This window comes from Monodelphis domestica, chromosome 8 (genome assembly GCF_027887165.1).
Source record: "Monodelphis domestica isolate mMonDom1 chromosome 8, mMonDom1.pri, whole genome shotgun sequence".
Classification (NCBI taxonomy): domain Eukaryota; kingdom Metazoa; phylum Chordata; class Mammalia; order Didelphimorphia; family Didelphidae; genus Monodelphis; species Monodelphis domestica.
The window spans coordinates 169,483,007-169,503,553 of NC_077234.1; the positions used below are offsets into that span (position 1 = coordinate 169,483,007).

Below are 20,547 nucleotides of genomic sequence, written 5' to 3' on the forward strand. Positions count from 1 at the left end.
TTCAGTTATTGTTAGTATTTCTGGCTTAATGGACTTTTTGGTTAATGAATAATTTAGTTTTTTGACGGGAAATACCAGCTAATTGAACTTCAGTTGGTGGTCTCAGGTCTTTTTATTTTTTAGTGGTCTCAGTTCTGAGGTTTAGTAAAAACCTTTTTTTTTGGTATACTACACTTCTCTGTGATTTGACAGATAAATGTCAGAAACATACAAGTAAAAAGGTTGAGAAGGTAAGAAGCTTATTGCTGCTTCTGCCAGAAAGATGGTTTATCTCCTTAAAGAGGCTTTTATGTCTCAACACTTAGAAGATGAGCCCACCTCCAATCTGTAGCTCTTCAGAAACAGTGTAAGTTCTCTTTATGTGAAGTAGGAGCTTGTATGTTGGGAAGAGTCTGTGGATTTATGGGATTTACACTGATTTGTAAATTAGGGGAAATAAGTACAGTACTGATGAAAGTTTATGGACTGTTAGAACATGTTCTACTAAAAATGTGCTGCTAAATAAGTTCAGTATTCCTCACTTTTGGTTTAAAATTATGCAGTTATCATGATTAAAATATTTTTTTCTCTGAAAATGGAAGCTAAAAAGTGAAACTTCTGGAAGCCTATCCTTTGCTAATGCATCCAGCAATTTTCTTTGTGTACCAAGTGACATTTTCTTATAGAAATTTTTATAAAACATTGCCACTTATTTTCTAGAGACTCAGGTATTTATCTCTTTGTAGCTTCAGGGGCATTATCAAAATTAACACATGGACTGAAAGATGAATCACTGGCTTACATTTATCATTGCCAGAATCATTACTTTTGTCCAATTGGATTTGAAGCGACACCAATTAAAGCTAATAAAGCATACAGGTAAGCATTACCAGTGGGGAATCTTCTTTGGGGATCATGCTTCTTTTGCAGATAGCTATCTGTTTTTGGTTCAGTTCTATAGCAACTGGGAAGGTGGCTTCATGTTTTGCTAAGTGCTCAAAACAGTGCCAACTTATGTTTTTGTTTACACATTGATTGCTATTTAATCTATCTATAATGCTTTTCAATCTCCTTTTTTTTCTGCTCTTAACTGGAAAAAATAATCTTGAAAGGATTCTCTGGGGAAACTTCAAGGCAAAAGTACCTCAGACTTGACTCAGAAACTACCTCCAAAGAGTTTGTCAGCAAGGAAAAGTTTGACATGTCAGACCTAGTTCTTATGCTTAACCTGCAGAGAAATGGATTTTTTTTTATGATAGATTGAAGTGATATGCTGGCGTAGTTAAAAGAACCTGTGAAATATTAGGTTATTATGGATTTTGACTGAGGAAGGAGGACAAAAGTCATTGATAAATAAGGAATCCTCTGGGAGTAGCATCCATTTGAATAAATTCATCATGGAGAAAGAATGTTCCTGAGAGGTAATCTGAACTCTTTAGGGTTGATGGTAATGATTGGAAATAAACAGCAAGTAAATCCCAGACCTGGCTGAAGGATGAATAGCTCAAGTGGCTTGGTTATGGGAATAACATTTCTTGGGGAACATATCCATGACCACATATGCCTTTACCGTCCTGAGGATGGCAGAATCTCTTCTTAAGAGAATCAGGGAGTCACAGTTCACTTCTCAATGAGAAGTATTTGATCAAGGTGAGGTAGGGAAGAACTCTACATCCTAAAACACATCCCTTTGCTGTCTCTATTCTTTAATGGGAAGTTTCTGGCAATGAAATGTGTTATTGTAAGGCATCCTCACCATTAATAAAAATATTGAGATGGAGTTTCCATTATTTCTATGATATAATTTCACTTTATTTTATAAAACCTCCCTCATTTATGACTGACTTTCCTTTTTGACACTTTGCCCTTTAAAGGACTATTACTTCCATGGCATTTTGTTAAACTTGTAGTCATCTTCAGTAAATAATCACAAAGATGAATGTGATATTTTATTTTCTTTCAGAGTCTGAGAGCTGGTATATCTCAGCTCTTCTAGTCTTAATTATTAGGAGCATGAGATGAGACTAAATTTTATGCTAAATTTCCAGTATTTGTCAGACATTTTACAGTGCCTAAATTCTTATAGCTTTCTCAGTTTTTAGTGCTTAATGTAGTAGCATTTATATTTTTTCATTGGAACCAAATTATCATCTTTTTATAATTAATGTAGAAATCTCAAAGGAACTTAAAACTTGCATTTTGAATAAGGTTTTGGTGCATATTGTGTCCTGAGTGTATTCTAAATGTATTTTTTATTTATTAGCAGAAGTCATTTGTTGCAGCAAGAGGTAGAATATTGGATCTTAATAGGAGAGCCAAGTAGAAAACATCCTACCATTCACTGTAAAAAGTAAGTTAATGTACTATTTAATTACACTTAATTCTTTATTTGGGCCTGCCTGCAACCAAAGAAAAATATACAATCTTTTGTGAAATATCCTATGTGAAAATACCACTTTTTTGTGTGTTATGTCATTTTTTTTAATTTTAGGAAATTCAATTATTTAACCAGAATTTTGGTTTTAAAAACACATTGTTGTGAAGACAAATGCTTATAATTATATTATATCTTGTAATAATATAGGAATAATCAGAAAAATGAAGTATTGGCATGGTAAACCTCATTTGATTCAACCAACATTTTTGGACTCATTTTTTAGTTTAAAGAGTTCTGGAACCAGAGTCAGGATACATGGGTTTGAATCCTCTCTTTGCCACTTACTTCCTTAGTGATCTTGGGCATTTCATTTAGTATCTCTGAGCCTCAGTTTCTTTATCTGTAAAACAGTAGTATTGGAGTAGGTAACTACTAAGGCCCTTTCCAACTTTAAATATGTAATTTTACATTTATTAAGCATCTGCTAAAGACACTCAGATAAAAAGGCAGAAATTAAATAGTTTCTGTCCTCAAAGAGTTTATATTCTAATAATTGTTAACACGGTGGTAATTTATTGGATGAAAAGATTCATTAAACTTTTACAGTTGCTTAAAAACAAAAGAAAAACAAACCTCTAATTTTCTTTTTGACTCTAGATGGGCAGACATTGTTGTTGACCTTAACACTCAAAATCCAGAATACCTCGATATTCGACACTTAGAAAGGGGATTACAGTACAGAAAAACAAAGAAGGTAAGACAAGGTTCTGTCTGAAGATGCATTTGCCAACTAACCAAAAAGTACCATGCAGGCTAAAAGATTTACAGATTATTAATTTTTTCCCCTAGTCCCTTAAACTTTTGTCTAGCAAAAAATTGAGGTATAGTTAGAATGGGTGAGAAAAAATACAGAATGTATGGGGAGAATTAAATGAGATATGAAGGGTTCCTTCTTATTTAGATAACGGGGTAGAGAGAGCATCTAGAAAATGGAGGTATCATTGTGGAGGTCACCGCACTGCTCAGTGAAAGGAGTGTGGTTGAGGGGTGCTTTGGACCATTGATCAATCATAAAAAGGCAGTTAGTGGGAAGAGAGCCAAGAAAATGTGGGTGGAATCCAAGAAGAGCATTGCATGTTTGAGGCAGGGAGGAGGAAAGAAACGGGTTTTTAGGGCTTTAGTCAATCAATCAGTCAGTAAACAACCATTTATTAAGTGCCTAGGTACTCTGACCACACAGTTAACCACATCATGCTCTTAAGATGACTGGGTGGCATAGTGGATGTAGTGTTGGACAAAGTCAGGAAAGCCTGAGTTAAAATCCTGTCTTAGGCACTCATGAGTTGATCTTAAGCAAGTCACTTAACCTCTTGGTGCCTCAGTTTCAATAGTAACATCTACCTCCCAGATATTCCAGGATCAAATGAGATAGCCTTTGTAAATCATTATAAAATATTATTGATATTATTAAATTTTATCAAAAGAGACATGCACCTTTGTCTATGTAATTTTCCTTTTTTGTCTTAACAGAGTAAGATCCAAGCCCTCAGTGTCCCTATTTTGTCATTTACTGTATCCCATTTTGTATTAGCCTTTGTTTCTTTATGTATCTTACCTCATCTATAGAGAGGCAGAAATAGATAATGAATATCTGTAAGATCTGTATTCAAATTCTGATTCTGACACATACCAGCTAAGTCACTGAGATGCTTAATCTTAGTGCTCCAGGAAAATTCCTGCTGATCTTTGTTATTGGAGGGAGTTTCCATACTGAGAGTTCCCTTCATAAATATAATCACAGGTGCAGGTGCCCCTCTCCGCTCAAAAAAATCTCTTCCCGGCTCTAGTAAAATGTCAATTCCCTGAGGGTTGGGACTGAATTTTATTTATCTTTTTCAGCACTTAGCATAGGAACTTGTACATTTAGGTGCTCACTATCTATTTGCTATTTGGTCTTCTAGGTAGGGGGGAATCTCCATTGCATCATAGCCTTTCAGAGACTTAATTGGCAAAGATTTGGCCTTTGGAACTTCCCATTTGGAAATCTCCGACAAGAACTACAGCCTCCAGCACAAACACAGGGACTCGCCAAATCTGAGAGTGAAGACAATATCTCTAAGAAGCATCATGGGCGTCTGGGCCGATCTTTGAGTGCTAGTTTTCATCAGGAGTCAGCATGGAAAAAGATGTCCAGTATTAATGAAAGAAGAAACAGTGCCTACTTGGGTTACAGTGATTATGATGGAAATGATTAGATGGGTTGGATACTGCACAAATGTTTATGAAAACTTGAACTAGGGCATACAATAGTAAGGAGTTTTACGAAGTTTGTGTTACGTGTGAATAGATCTCATTGTGTGGGAACAAAGAAAAGTCTTGTAGTTTTTCAGTACCTAAGCTTGTGTATGATTGTCATGACTGATTTAAATATGTGAAAAGATAAGCACAGAGTATTGTTCTTGTAAAACTAAAGTAAATAAGCAGTCAAAATAGAGAGCAATTTCTTTTTAAAAACCAACACAAACTGTGATTGCTGTCTAAACAAATTAAAGTATATTTAATAGTCAAAAATATGAACTACTTAACCAAGCATGAAATTTTAAAATAACTTTTCTCAAAATGATCATTGAATATTATTCTGCTTTTATTCAAAAGTAGGTCATCCTCCCTTTTAAAAAGTGTAAGTGATAGAGCTGTCAGGGACTAATTTCCGCTAAGGTGTACACTGATAAAGGCTCATCTGAAATTGTCCAGTGTGCTTTGGTAGTTCTCTATACAAGTGTCAGTATCAGTACCACCACACTTCTTGCTTGTTAATCTTTTTCAGAAATCCCAAAAAGGAGACATAAGTGAAACATCTTGGATGTGAGTCATTTAGTCCACTGACTCAATATTCTCTTGCTTTTATTGACCTGGTAAATTTCTATAAAACATAGATTAGAATTCTGAATCCTATTAGTAATCTACGAGGCTTATAGATTTTTTATTTAATTTGGGGGAGGGATGGGTTAGGTGTCTGAAATGGCAAACGACTACATAGTTATGTGGAATGGGATCTCCTAGGGAACCCAACTGGTCTCACTATAGGATTGAGACATAAGCTCATATAAGCATTAAGGAATCTTCAGGCCACTCAGTGCAACTAGGCTATTGCTTTAATTGTCGTCTGATTCAATTTTACTTTAACAACTGTGAATCTGCTGCTGAATCCCTGACTCTGATTCACATGATCAATTGATACATAAAGCAATTAAAGACAAAAATGAAAGCCTGAGGGATGGATTTCACTTCATTCTCACTGGGGAAATTCTGAACTCCGTGCCCATTGTTGCCAACTTGTAGAAGATGGGGTTTTCTTGCTCTTTTTTTTTTTCCCAAAGGTCTTTTGGGCATACAAATACTTTCATTATTGCAAAGGGGCAAGATTTGGTAATTAAACTGAAATATACCACTGGTAAATGGTGATTCCTAGTTTATTTTTTTTTAATTCTATGCCTATTATCCACTTGTGTATTCTGCAAATGAGAATATGGTAATAGAATGCTCATTTTTTCTAAAGGGAACACTAAAGCTATGTTTAAATAAAAAGGGTTAGAATTTGTAAGTTGCTGATTTTGTTAATTAAGACTGGAACTTTTAGAAAACTTTGTTCAAATAAAGCTTTGTTTTTTACTTTTAGTCATGTGAATATTTGTGAACTTGGACATTTATTCAATAACTCTAAAGTTTAATTTATTAATAAGTAGTTAACTGGTCTGAGTCAGGAAGACTTGGGTACAAGTTCTGATACTGATGTAAATTGGTTATGGCATGTTGGGCTGGTAACAATGCCCCAGGTAGATTTCTAAGATCCTGCATTTCAGAACATTTGCAGATTTATAATGGCACAACGATTTTCTTACTTAGGAATTCCCTATACACATGAAATCTCAGGTCTGGGAAAAATCACAACAATAATAATTTGCTGAACCATTTCTGTCCTAACTAGTTTTGCCTTAAGATGAAGCTCTTTTATAATGGTACTACTAGGGCTATCTAAAAGATTAAATGTGTTTTAGGGGGGTACATAATTAAATATGTGGTGTATCCAGGAATGTGTTTCGTAATCTGGCATAACTAATAAATTCCTTCAGGACTTAATAAAAGGGAAGATTGAAAAAAAATTATTTCAACTGAGCAAAAATGAGGAAAAAATAAAAATAGAGAAACTGAGACTAAAGAATAATTTTAAATTAACATTTATAAAGTATCATGGTTAAATGTGCCTTATAATTTTTCATTTGATCGTTACTATCCTATGAGAGGGTAAAGTATAATGCTTGGAATATCATTGGCACTTAAATGCTTGATTGCAAGGACTTTTATACCTATTTCATAGATGAGAAATAATGATATGGCAGTAATTAACTGGCTAATTAATGGAAGATCCTGGGCTTAAAACTTAGTCTTACTGACCCCAAGTCTAGTTCTCTCCACTGTCCTAAGGATGTTCCATTTGCTACTGGTAATTAACCTATTTATTTAACATGTCTTTTTAAAAATAAATACTTTTAAGATTTATTAATGTCTTTTGTTTCTGTATGTGGAAAAAAAAGACTTCATCATACCCACTAAATTGCTACTAGTACTTATCCATTTTGACTAATTTCTCTTAAAATATTACCTCAAAGTAAGTTTTATCAGTCTTTATTTCTACATAACTGTCATTTCTGGAAAGGTCTTCCCATACTCACTTCCAAATTCACACCAATTCTTGTAACAGATAAAAAAAGAAGCAAAAACACCTTATACACAGTGATGGCATCTGATGTATATATATACTTTTCAGTGCTGCATCTCCACTTCTCTGTGGTGAGAAGCAACACTTCTTTAACTATTTTCATGGACCATTGTTGGGTTTTCGGTTGTACAGTTATTTCCTTTTAGTACTATTGTTATTTTTATTAGTTTAGTCACTATATTTTTCTTTTGATTCTGATGGTTTCATTATCAACTGATAAAAGTTTCCCCTTGTTTTGCTAAATTCCTTATAAGGTTTTATTAAGTTTCCTTAAATGTATGTATATATTCATATATATTTCTTCAGCCATTCCCCAATTTATGGGCACGTACTTTATTTCTAGTTCCTTGCTACTACAGAGTGCTACTATGTACATTTTCATATATTTGTCCTGGATTATATAACTCTGACATACTGTCTGTGTGACTCAAGGCAAGTTATTTATTTTCTCAGTGCTCTGAAAAAATTTCTAAGACGATGTTCTAGACAATGTCCCAAGTGACACTAAGAATTTGCTTGCCCAAGAGTTCTCAAAACCAATGAAATCACAGGTCCAATCCCTATCCCATGGATTTTTGAGCTGGAAAGGACTTTAGAAATCATCGGGTACAGGTCATTTTAGAGGAGACTAAAGGGAAGGGAAGGGAATGTACCAGGCACTGAGTTTCTTTAAAAAAACAAAAACAAAATCTCATTTTCAAGTTTCAGAGTTAAAGTGACTCACCCAATATCATTAGGAATCTGAACCTAGGTACTTTGATTCCAAATCCAAAACATTTTTCGTTGTACCATGAAAATTTGTTTCTCTTCTTTTGTGTGTGTGTACATATATATATATATATATATATATATATATATATATATATATGTACACACACACATTTATATATTAATTGGGTCAGTGGGTTAATTGGTATGAACAGTTTAGTCACTTTCCTTAACTAATAAATATCCAGATTGGCTGTAATAAATGTTTCAACAATTGTTGAATGTACAGTAGTGTATGCCTGCCATCCCACACATTCTGGGGTAACTTTTTGAGCAAAGAGTGAAAAGGCCGTTTCTTCCTAAATAAACTATTTATTCTTTATTTGTTCTTGGGAGGTGATGGGGGAGGGAAGAACACTTCATAATGAAGAAATGTTCCATGTCTAAGAAATATTGTAGCTCATGAAGACCTTGGTTAATCATTCTGTTCTTTCAACCAGATTTCTGAACAAAATTCTCAGTTCCATCATATTCTGTATAATCTGTATTTATTCCCTTCTCCGCTATTATATCTTGAGAATTTATTTTTATTTTTATTTTTATGATTGGATTTTGCCAGATTAGTAAGAAAACGTCAAAAATGCCTTCTTAGAAAGCATACCTCTTCTTTACAGCAATCCTGGGGTTTATCAGAGGGTTCAGTTCCCATTTTTAATGAGTCTCAAACAGCCTACAATTTTTATTCATTCACTTATAAAAAATTGTTGAGCAAGGCACTTAATCATAAAAAACAAAAAGTTTTCAGCATTTTAAGTTACCGTTATATTAATATGCAGTTCTATAAAAGCATTTTGCAATTTAAAAAAATGGCTTGTTTGCATTCCGTCAGCTTCACTATGTTTCAATGAACGAAATATTCATTCATTCATATTGCCTGCCTCTTAGGTGCGTGCAAAGTATCGGGCCACCCGTGCTGAGGAATAGGGAGTTGGGGAGAAGTAAAAATGAATAAGAAGGTATCCTCGCCCTCAAAGAACTAAGAAATCAATTTGGTGTGGAAACAATCGCCTAGGGAGAGTGAACCAAGAAGGGAAAATGCTCAAGTTCTCGAGGCGGGGAAGTGGGTGAGGAAATGAAACCTTGAGGAAGAAAAGAAAAGTAGCGGTGGGAAAGAAGAATAAAGAAGTCGAGCAGCAGGTGGGGTACAGGGAAGGGACTCTGGGAGCGTGAAACCACAATTGCCATAGCCATCGTTAACAGGCAATCTCGGCTGCTCTCACGTCCACGCCCACTTCGATGTTAGGGCCGAAGCACTACGGAAGCGACCAGAGGAACGTATTAGGTAAAGGTCAACATCCGGCGCCATACAATAGAGAACAACTACAACTTCCGTAAATTCCTGCTTGTAAGACGTTTCCTACAAAAGCTCGCTTCCCTGCGCGACGTAACCTAACATGAGGCAGAAGGCGATGATTGGACTGTTTGGAGTGATAAGGCAGGACTTCCTTCACGGAGATGGGCGTAACTTCCTGCGGAAGCCGGAGGCTCTACCTTAACGTCAGTTCCGAAGGCTTTGCCTAAGTCTCTGACAGCCTTCTGGAAGGTGAGGTGTTGGGGACACCTGGTGGTCACTTGCTTCTTCCCAATCCTGAATTTACGCTCTAACGGAGTGCGGGACAGAGTAAGGAAAGAAGTCGCTCAACTACCTTTTCTTGTGAACTGGAAGAAGTCTAGGGGTAGCTTTGTAGGGATGGTCCTGGAGATTACTCCCTGTTGGCCACCGCCTCTTCCTCTCTCCTTCCTGCCTCAGGAACCCAGCGCCTGACAGCGCCTTGACTTGCTAGAGCATAGCATCTGAAACATCCAAAACGCACTTTTCTCTATCATTCTTAAAAGGATAGACTTGCAGATTGTTTCCAACAGGTCGGGGTCTATGAAGGTGATTTGAGGAAACCCAGGCGCAATGGGAGTCCAGGGACTTTGGAAGCTGCTTGAATGCTCGGGAAGACAGATAAATCCAGAAACTCTGGACGGAAAAATTCTTGCCGTTGGTATCCTTAAAATTGTGTTTTCAAGAGGCCGGGAATGTTTTCTTTGAATTTTGACTCTGACTACATCATTTATAAAACGAGAGGTTTAGATTAGGTCTTTGAGATCTTTTCCAACTATAAAATCCTTTGATTTTGTTTAATGTATCTTAGTTTAACTGACACTTTGTTTCTTTATTGCATAGCACAGCATCTAGCACAAAAATGAATGCTTAATAAATACGAATTGGCTTTTAATCTCTTGGAAAAGTGATATTTTAATGAATTATGAGAGGCACCCGAGGCACGTTAGGATTATAAGCATTCTTTACATCCTAAAACCAGATTTACTGCTTTCTGAGAATCTTTGATCTAGAACTGAAAAGGGACTATTGGATACAAACCACTTCAGTTCACAGGTGAGGAAAGTGAGCTTTGTCACAGAGTGGCAGAAAGCTGGTTTTAAATTTCAGCTCTGTGAATCTGGGTTCCCTGTTCTTTTCTCTGCACCAATATCCTGTATAATTCTAGATTTGCCCAACTCATCTCTCAGTTATAGGCTCATAGATAGACAGCTAGAAGGAATATTAGTTGCCCACTAGTCCAATTCCCACATTTTACAGATAAAAAAAAAATTGAGGCCCACGGAGGTTGTGACTTGTGACTTGTCTAATGGCAAATGTAATATGTCAGAGATGGGATTAGAACCCAGACCTTCTTAATCTAGAGCCATAGTTTTTCTTCCAAAATATGAGAGGGGGAGAGATAAATTTATTTGTTTATTTTAAAAGCAGGGTTACTGATGCTATGCTTGCCACATCTAATGGTTTTTATTTAGGTTAAGGCCCAGAGGAGGTAAAGTTCCTTAACAATTAAAACAATTAAAAAGGACAAATGAAGACACCATTCTTTATTGCCATTTATTTGAAAAAAATAAGCTTGACTATTTGGGTATATTCATCTTCCATTAAAGTTTTCACTAAGGACAAATTGATTGTAATACTGGAAAAAAGAAGTACCATCTGATGCCCTGAATGACATATTGTCAGATTAAGAATAAAGCTAAAGCAACTAGGATATTCAAACTACTGATATCTGGATTGCTTAAAACAGTTCTTGTGAAAGATATAGCCAGTTTTACCAAATTAAATTGACAGTTTGCAGAACCAGGACATTTGGGTGAAAGTTGCAAAAAGGCAGATTTAAATTTAGTAGAAAGAGAAACTCCAGTTAGAATTATTTAAGAGTGGCTTTAGGATATAATGGTTTCTTTCTTATTAGATGCCATCATGTACCAATTGGATGAACCCATTTGGTAGAGAAGTTGTAGAGGTAATTCCTATAAAAGTGGTACAAGATGTTTCTGAGACACTTTCAGATTTTGTGATATAATTCACTTTCAAGTGACTGAGATGACTAAATGTGGCTTTTTTAGCTCTTTGCTGAGACATGATAATAGGAAAGGTGCTGGATTTGGATTTCACTTTTATTGTCTTTGTGATCTTGACAAGTCATTTTATTTCTCCCAGTATATTTGCTATTTCACAAGTAAACCTACTTTACAGTAGTGTTGTGAGGAAAGTGCTTTTTTCTTTCTTTTTTTTTACACATTAAAGTGCTATATATGTTTCACCTCTACTAATATAGACCTTGCTGTAGGATTAAAGCCACTTAAGATTTTTGGCCTTCTCTTTTAGAATTTAACATCTTGTAGAACCTATGGCTCATTAGTATGGCAAATTAATTTCCTACAAATACATACTCTTTCTAGCCTAAAACAGAAGAAGGAAGCCATTGAATCTTGTTCTTTTAGGTCTTGGTGTAATTGGAAACATTTTCGTGTTCAAAATATTTCAGCTCACTTAATTTTATGGACCTTTTTTCCCTCTCTTTAGCTTAGTTATGCTTTTTTCCATATTTAGGTTAATTGTAAGGCTTAAAATTGATCTGCTTTGTTGTTTAAGTACTTCCTGTGAGACTTGGGCAAATCACTCTGTGCTTCCTTTGCTTCCTCTAAAATGAGAGGAACTAGACAGTGGGTTCTAATGTCCCTTGTAGCTCTAAGTCTTATGATGATATAATTGCTTTTTTGTATTTTTTATTGATTTTAGTTGAAATGCTGTAGTGTGGAATGCAGTATGTTGCACTGGCTAGAGAACTGGCCTCAGCCAGAACAGCTTAGGTTAGAGTTCAGTCTCTGAGAGATACTGTAGTTGAAGAGAAGATACTGACCTGCATACCAGTGAAATTATATGTCCAGTCCTTTTCCCCATCACTTATTCCTACAACAGTAATTTGTATAAATTCCTTTGTGTTGCGCACCATTAGCAAATTAATGAATTATTAGAATAAACAGCTAAATTTTTAAAGGTAATAAATTAAACAGTTATAAAATTTCCTAGAGCTCTACCAGTTATCAGCATATGATTTATGAAGTAGATGTTTAGTACCTTTTTAATAAATATTTACCAGAGCACAAACAAATTCAATTTAGAAGCATTGTTATATAAAAATATAAATTAATTGTTTAAAGTAAGACTTTGGGGTTCTGGTTTCAGAGATGATTTAAAAAGACAGTTTGGTGGATAGTAGCAGTAGGTCAAACAGAGTTAAATAAAATAATTATAAATTAATGTTTACATTGTAGTTGATTTCCATTGAGTGTTAAATGTATTTTTAAAAATTTGGAAGCATTTTCCATTGATGATTCTTACAGATATTAGTATTTGGTTAAATCAAGCACTTAAAGGAGTCAGGGACAGACATGGAAACTCAGTTGAAAATGCCCATCTTCTTACTTTGTTTCATCGACTTTGCAAGCTGTTATTTTTCAGAATTCGACCAATTTTTGTTTTTGATGGGGAAGCACCGCTGTTGAAGAAACAAACTTTGGTATGTGTTTTTTTTCTTAACTCCCCATGCCTCCATTTCCATTTTACCATAGTCATTTAGAGTTGGCCCAATCCTTAGACCTTACTACTACCCATAATTGTTTGAAGTTTAAGGTGATGGAATTCTAAAATATCTTTTTCTGATCACAGATTCCCATTTTGTTTCTCCTACTGCTTTATTCTTCTTATACCTACTCTAACTCCTACTAGCAGCTTCACAAACTATTCTAGCTTTCTCCTTTTTTGCCCTAATCCTTTTCCACTATGGCCTTCTCCACTCTCTCTTATGAGCTACTTCCTGCTCCTGGAGGAAATCACCATACTATGTGAACTGAATCCACTGTCTACTCACATTAAACTTCTTACTGGCCTTTGCCACTACATAGTAATCATTCTGGTCATTGCTGAATCTCATCACCCATTTACTTTTCAGCACTTTGCAATATGGCTTCTGACTCTACTCTTGAGTCTGCGAAATTATTCTTTCATTTTAAAAAAAAATTTTTTTTTTAAAAATTAAAAAAAAAAATTTTTTTAAATTTTTAAAAAGTTTTTTTAAAAAATTTATTTTTAAATTTTATTTAATTGATTGACTTAGAGTATTTTTCTAGGATTACAAAAATGTTCTTTCCCTCCCTTTCCCCCAACCCCCTCCCATATCCAACCCAAAATTCCACTGGGTTTTACATGTGAAAGATCTCCTTTTCTACCCTTCTAAGAGACTGTTCCAAATCTTCACCTCTGAGCTCCCAGGTGTAGTTTCAGCTATCTGTATATGTCCTCCAATCAAATGACTAACCCTGCCACTTTACTGAGAAAATTGAGGTCATTTGCTTGAACATAATAATAATAGCTTTTATGTAGCATGTTAGGCCTCAGTTTTCTCATCCATAAAATGAGCTGGAGAAGGAAATGGCAAACACTCCAGTATCTCTGCCAAGAAAACTACATATGAGGACATGACTGAAAAACAATTAAAAAATATTTGTCAAGATATTTACAATTATTATCTAATCTTATCCTCTGTGCCTGATAATTACAGAACAGAAATTGGAATATTTGTTAATAAAGATGCTATATGGAAAATGATTTACTGAAAGCAGTGTCAGGAATGGACATTCAGAGAGCCCTTGAGAGAATGCAGAATGACAGTAGCATATTAAAAATTGCAGGACAAAGTACCTTTTTTTTACACTCTTACCTTCTGTCTTGGAATCAATACTGTGTGTTGGTTCTAAGGCAGAAGAGTGCTAAGGGCTAGGCAAAGGGGGTTGTGACTTGTTCAGGGTCATACAGCTGGGAAGGTCTGAGGCCAGATTTGAGCCTAGGACCTCCTGTCTCTAGGCCTGGCTCTCAATCCACTTAGCTACCCAGCTGCCTCCCAAAGTACATTTTTTTAAGGACTAAGTTGAAGAATTTATAGTATCTTCAAGTATGAGAAAAGAGAATTTTAGAATAAAGGCTTAACAAATAAAGGAATTAATGAAGAGTAAATTCAACAAACTCATGTTATAAAGAAATTTATTTCATATACTTATGTTTTTATATTTACTTTTATACATAGTAAAAAGAAATCCTCATATGCTTAATTTATTTTTCTCATCCTCTCAATGTACCTTGATCTTATTTATTCTTATTTGCTGCTAAACTCATAGAAAGAGTAAAATGATTTCGTTCGGACAGCTATGAACATGCCATCTCCCAGCTTCAATGACCTTTGAGACAAAGTGTAAAATCATTAGCCTGGCATTTAGGGATATCTACAATCTGATTTCTGACCTAATTGTCCCTTTTATTTCACAGTGCTTTAATGTTCATTCTTTAAGTTCAATCCATATTAGACTACTGGCTATTTCTTGAATTTTATATTCTATATTTAACTTCCAGTAATTTATATAGGTCATCCCATAAAGGTATCCAGTGTTTTGTACATACTAGACATTTAGTGAGTTGTTGTTTAATTGAATTCCTTGTCTCATCCTTTGTGACAAACATTATTAACAGAAAAGTTGTGCTTGTTTTCTGTTTCTATTATTGAGGACTAGGAAACTTGAATTTTACTACTGGAAAGCAAATCATAAAAAGTATTGGTCTCATTTCTTTTTTGATCGATGTCTTCATGAACGTGCAGTTTGTTAATGTAAGATAATAGTATATTAAAAAGAAATTGAATGTGACCAGCTTTTAAACAGACTGAAATGATGGTGTACAGGAATATCAAAATAATCACTTTATGAGGTAGCAAATTCTTTAAATAATGCCACATTCTTCATTTTGAAAGCCTATCTTTTGGGATTATCTCTAGCATGTGCAGCTAATTCTTTTGAATGTATTAAGGGTCTTCTTTTAAGTGTAAATTTTATTTTTTGAAACAATCAAAATTCAAATTTTCAATGAATATGGTTGGCAGTAGAAGAGAGAAAAAGAGAGGTGTGATTAAAAAGAATGACCAAAACTGATAACAACAAATGCTTGTAAAGTAATGAGATAAATTTTTTCTTTTGTATTTTACAAAATGCCTCTGGAAGAATTTCAGAGCCAATTGGTCCTCTGCCATAAAACTCTGTTTCTTTGTAGGCTAAAAGAAGACAAAGAAAAGATTTAGCATCCAATGACTCCAAGAAAACTACAGAAAAACTTCTGAAAACATTCTTAAAAAGACAAGCTATCAAAACTGCTTTGAGAGGCAAAAGGTAAGATTTTTGATATGTTTGAAATTAGGTGCCTTCTTTGATTTAGCTTACTGTCCACTTAATCTTACTTTAACTTACAACACATATAAGACAAATCTTATGTGCAAAACTATGGCATACTATAATGGGAATAGCATTGTGTAAAGAGTAAAAAACTTGGCTCTAGGCCTCCCTTTGCAGGTTATTGAATCTCTGAATTTCTTTACTCATATGCCAAATAGAAATAAAAATAATTATTGTGCTTGTTAAAACAAGTTTGATTTTAAGGATCAGATGATATTATTTAGAGCACATTTAATATAACATATTTAAAAATACACTGTTGGTTATGTAAAGATCTTCCTATTTTGAGGGACTTTAGACCTTCCAGAATGATAGATGAAAGGAAGGAAAGAAAGAAGTATTTATACTTTGCTAAGTCCTGGAGATATAAATATAATTACAAAGAAATACAAAAAGAGAGGAATAGCTGTTTTTTTCACTATATATCACTTCTCATATATATTAATAGAATCAATAACAGAAGAGGAAACAGCTTAGAATGTATTTTAAAGGAGCAGATTTATTTCTGGTTTTGTAAGTAGCAACAGTAGGCATATTAAATCATTCTTTGGAGAAATATATTGCTTTTTCATTTCTTGAAGAGGAGTGAAGGGTATATTATGGTTGGAAGGGTGATTTTTTAAACTTGAGGTTCGGGTTTTTATATTATCTTTTAAAATATTTTCTTTAAGAGATGAAGCACTTCCTAGTCTTACTCAAGTTCAAAGAGAAGATGACATCTATGTTTTGCCTTCATTACAAGAGGAGGAGAAAAACAGGTAAACATTTTTGATTTTTAAAAATTACAGCCATAATTCATACTGCAATCATAAAGATTTAAACCTTAATTTTTAACAAAGAGAAAGTTAGAGTGGAATTATTGTCTTTTTAGAACTATATAAAATGACTCATTTAGCAAATTCCTGTTGTGATTTGTAATGCATTATTTGTTTTCTTAGACTTTTGTATTTTTGCCTTAGTAATCAAAGGGTATATATTCAGAATTTGCAATATGATTTTCAAATTTTTCTTAAGCTTTTACTGGAGCATATTTAATTCTGATGACTGATGTTCAAAAGGCTATACTCAAAGTTTTCCCACAAAATGGATTACTGCCTTGTAATATGAACTTCAATAGAATTAAATTGTGATTTAATTTATTTAATTTTTCAACAAAAATTCCAACTTAGAGGAAATTTTAAGACTGGGTGTTTGTTGCAGCACTTATTTGATACAGGATTACATCTCCCAAACACTTAACATGTAAAGAATGTACAGTATATGAAATGACTTGATTTTATATCATAGCAAATGGTAACAAAATTTGGAATTGTCCAGTTAATTTGTGTCATTGTTTTGAGAAAACAAGTACAATATGATTTTTGTTATGTAAGGATTTTAATTGTTCTATAGTATTTCAGAACTTGTCATACTATTGAGGTCCTCATATCTGTCACTACATTAGTATTAGTCACAAAACTTATAAATCATTTTGACTGCTTTTCTCTCTTCCTTCTTCCTCTCATAGTCAAGCATCAAATCCTGTGGATTCTTTTACAGTGTATCATGAATCTTTATCTTCTTTTCCTTTACCATTGTCACCATCTTAAATACAGACGGACATCATTTCATATATTTCAGTAACATTTCTCTCTGCTACTAACCCATCACTGCTGTTGAATTAATTTTACTTAGTCACCATTTTCATGTCATCACCCAACTTCTCAAGAACCTTACATGGCTCCCCAATGCCCAAAATATTAAAACTCTACCTTAGTATCCATGGACTAGGACCTAGTCTGGTCCTAGATTATAGACAATTTTTCCAACATTATCTACCACCATTGCTAAATATGAACAAAATACTTAAGGCAATTTGAGGTCTCAGGAACTTTCCATAACTTGTGCATTCCTTGGTTCTGTGTTCCTTTCTCCTGGAATGCCCCTTTCTTTTCTTCTTTTCAAGCCTCAGCTTGAATCCCACTTAATTCCATGAAATCTTCTTGTTTCCTATATCTTATAGTGACCTGTCCTTCCTTTAATAACTATATCATTTATATTATCACTCAGTCATACTATGCTGTCTTAATATCTGTGTTTCTTACACTGCTTTTTAAAAAACTCTTACATTTCCAAACTTTCATGTTTTATCTCTTCCAAATAAATTATGAAGCCTTTGAACAATACTTTGTATTGTCCACATTGTAGCGATTAAAATTCTAGAGAGACATTATTTCTTAATTTTAAAATGATTTGTTATTTGACTGGTCAAGACATTCTAATTACAGTCAAATGATTCTCTTGACCATCATAAGAAAAACAGAAACTCTTGGCCCAGATACTTATGTGCATTTTTGGGAGCTCATTATTCAACTCCTTCCTTAAATATTCCAAGATAATTCTAATTGATGATCAACTATTTAGGTGGTGGTCCATCAGACCTTCAGCCTTTCCCCAAACTGACAGGTGAAGTTTTATATGTATGCCAGAAAAGTATCACTGTAGAATTTTCCTTTTAGTCAGAATCTGTGAAAGAGCCACATTCCTGAAAGAAGAAGAGAATGCAAAAATCTATAGCCTGAATGGAGCCAGGGTTGAGAATTCTTTCTAATATAGTGGAACTGATTTTGGGCCTTTATAGTCCAGGACTCTGATATGAAAATAATGCAATATATGAAAAATAAATTCTCACAACATCATGCAGTACAGTGTTATGCATATAATTGTTCAAAGTATTTAATTGAATTTATAGTCAATGGGAAAATATTTTAATAAATGTAAATAAATAGAAATAGAAAGTATTTTAATGTGTACTAAAACTTCCAGCCTTGTTTGTTAATTGAAATTTTAGCTCAGAGGAGGAAGATGAAAAGGAATGGCAAATAAGAATGAACCAAAAACAAACATTACAGGTAATCAAAAGCTTACTTCAAAAGCTATGAAACAATATATTTGATTATGTATATGTAAAAATGTCTTTTAAAAATTAAAACTGATGCTTTAATTTTGTTTAGAGAATATATAAAATGGTTGGATTATCTGCAGTTCATGTTTATTAAGCAGAATGGGTATTAATATTCTTTGGTAGCATAATTTTTTTTTCATTGTGTCAGTAATTCAAGGATTTCTGGTTTTATCAGTGAAGGTATTTCTTTCACTTGTATAGATTTTAGCCACCTTGTTTTCTTTAGGTAGGTGGTTTTCTTCAGTTTCTGTGACTTAACAAAGCCAGACATCTTTTAGAAGCCAGCTTCATTTATATTCCCCTAGTTTGTTCCTTGAATGTCAAACATACAGTTCATTTATTAAGTCCTTTTCCAGCTTTGTTGGACTTTGGAGAGCTTCTGCTTAACTGGCATAGTCTTTAAGAAGTCTGGGCCTCTTGACTAGTGTAGGAAAGGCACGAATAATAAGTGTAACTACTATATGGCAGTTTATTTTGGATGTAATTATATTCTTGTGTCTCATAAGAAAGATTTTTAAAATTGAGAGATGTATAATGAGAGAAGGAGATGGATTGTTTATATAATGAAAGAGCAGGGAAACAGATTTATGGTGCATATGCTCTGCTGGTATCTATGCAGTGTTGACATATAGAGGCAAGTTCTCAGCATATTTGGGAGACACCTTGTGGAGGATTTATTGGAAGACATGGGCAAGGGTTGTACAGGATGGACAGCTTTGGCTGGTTGCAATTTGCATTATTGGAAGGAATATCCTCATTGATAGAATGAAAGATTCATTAAAATATTTCTTATAAAATAAGATAAAGATGAATAAAAGCATTACTTTTAGTTTCTTGTAGCTAGGAAGTACTTGAATGTTAATTAAAAATACTCTACTAGATGAAATCAAAATTTGGAAAATGCTAGAGAATTTCATTTTGAAAAATTTTAAAGTTACTTTTGTGGAAGCTACTATTTTCTCCTGCTCTCCAGCATGAATTCCTATTTGTGTGGTTCAAAATAATAGTAAAGATACAAGAATACAAAGTAAATATTAGGATGTGTGCTAATTAATTTAGTTTGTCTTTTGTGATTTTTCCCTCCTTATAATGTAATTCCCAAAGATAGTCCTAAAAATTGAACTTGCTCTTTTATTCTGAGTCAGTATTATCCTCATAATTCACATCTAGTCTCTTCTTTAGAAGTAGGATGTCTTTTATTTTTTTCCTGATTTTAAGACATTTTGTACTTCTTTTCATATAAATCTCTTGAATTATTTTTTTGTTTCCCTACTGAAATGCAAATAGTTGTGGAATTTTTGAGGGAAATGGATATTAAAAATAAAGTATTTTTTAAAGTTAATAAAAGACTTATTTCTAAGAATTATTAGAATAGCATTATATATACTCTTGAATATTAATTCAGATACAGCCATGGACCTCTTTATTTTTTTTATTTTTATTTTTTGGGATTTGAGCTCAGGTCTCTATTTTTTTTCATTGTAAGTTATCTGTTTAGTCAATTTAGAACATTATTCCTTGGTTACAAGACTCATATTCTTTCCCTCCCTTCCCTCCCCCCATCCATCCCGTAGCCAATGTGCAATTCCACTGGGTATTACATGTGTCCTTGATCAAAACCTATTTCAGCCATGGACCTTTTTAGCTTTATCTTGCAACAAAGAAAAAAATGTACTGTACAAAATTGTAAAGTTACTATTTTATCATCTCTATAATGAACTTTTTCATAGAAGCTTTGTAACAAAAAATTTTTTTGGGTAAAGTGATTATAGTTTCTTGAAGAGAGTCAGTTAAAAGCAAAACTAAATAAAAATGTGGATGATCATAATATTAAGTACTACCACGAAGCATAATAAATGTATGTAATACTATTTGTTATAGATTTGCATTTCTTTAAAAATTACTTGCTGCAGAACCCTAAATTGTTTTTCAGAGTTCAAAATAGACTATTTTGTGTTTCTCATTCTTAGATCTTATCTTTCTTAACAGATTATAAGCTCTTTGAGGTCATGGGTCATGTCTTTTTTAGGAAAGCATTTTGTAAATCTGAAAATACTCTACAGATCCAAGCTTTTATGTTTTTAG

At 33.7% G+C, this 20,547-nt stretch overlaps 2 protein-coding genes across 5 annotated transcripts in view; both read left to right on the top strand.

Annotated features, from left to right (window-relative positions):
- The window catches only part of BIVM (basic, immunoglobulin-like variable motif containing), a 42,279-nt gene extending 36,245 nt beyond the window's left edge, over nucleotides 1-6,034 (top strand). For 2 of the 3 annotated variants that reach the window (XM_007501321.3, XM_056807305.1), the window contains exons 7-10: nucleotides 726-858; nucleotides 2,243-2,329; nucleotides 3,014-3,110; nucleotides 4,318-6,034. In XM_007501321.3, coding sequence (XP_007501383.1) covers nucleotides 726-858; nucleotides 2,243-2,329; nucleotides 3,014-3,110; nucleotides 4,318-4,611 — 611 coding nt within the window. In that variant the 3' untranslated portion in view covers nucleotides 4,612-6,034. The remainder of the gene's footprint in view (nucleotides 1-725; nucleotides 859-2,242; nucleotides 2,330-3,013; nucleotides 3,111-4,317) is intronic. The other variant, XM_007501323.3, reaches the window with a different exon arrangement.
- Nucleotides 6,035-9,392: 3,358 nt separating this feature from the next.
- The window catches only part of ERCC5 (ERCC excision repair 5, endonuclease), a 39,495-nt gene continuing 28,340 nt past the window's right edge, over nucleotides 9,393-20,547 (top strand). Inside the window, exons 1-5 of one of the 2 annotated variants that reach the window (XM_056807304.1) lie at nucleotides 9,393-9,895; nucleotides 12,588-12,763; nucleotides 15,340-15,455; nucleotides 16,190-16,276; nucleotides 18,349-18,409. In XM_056807304.1, coding sequence (XP_056663282.1) covers nucleotides 9,808-9,895; nucleotides 12,588-12,763; nucleotides 15,340-15,455; nucleotides 16,190-16,276; nucleotides 18,349-18,409 — 528 coding nt within the window. In that variant the 5' untranslated portion in view covers nucleotides 9,393-9,807. The remainder of the gene's footprint in view (nucleotides 9,896-12,587; nucleotides 12,764-15,339; nucleotides 15,456-16,189; nucleotides 16,277-18,348; nucleotides 18,410-20,547) is intronic. The other variant, XM_056807303.1, reaches the window with a different exon arrangement.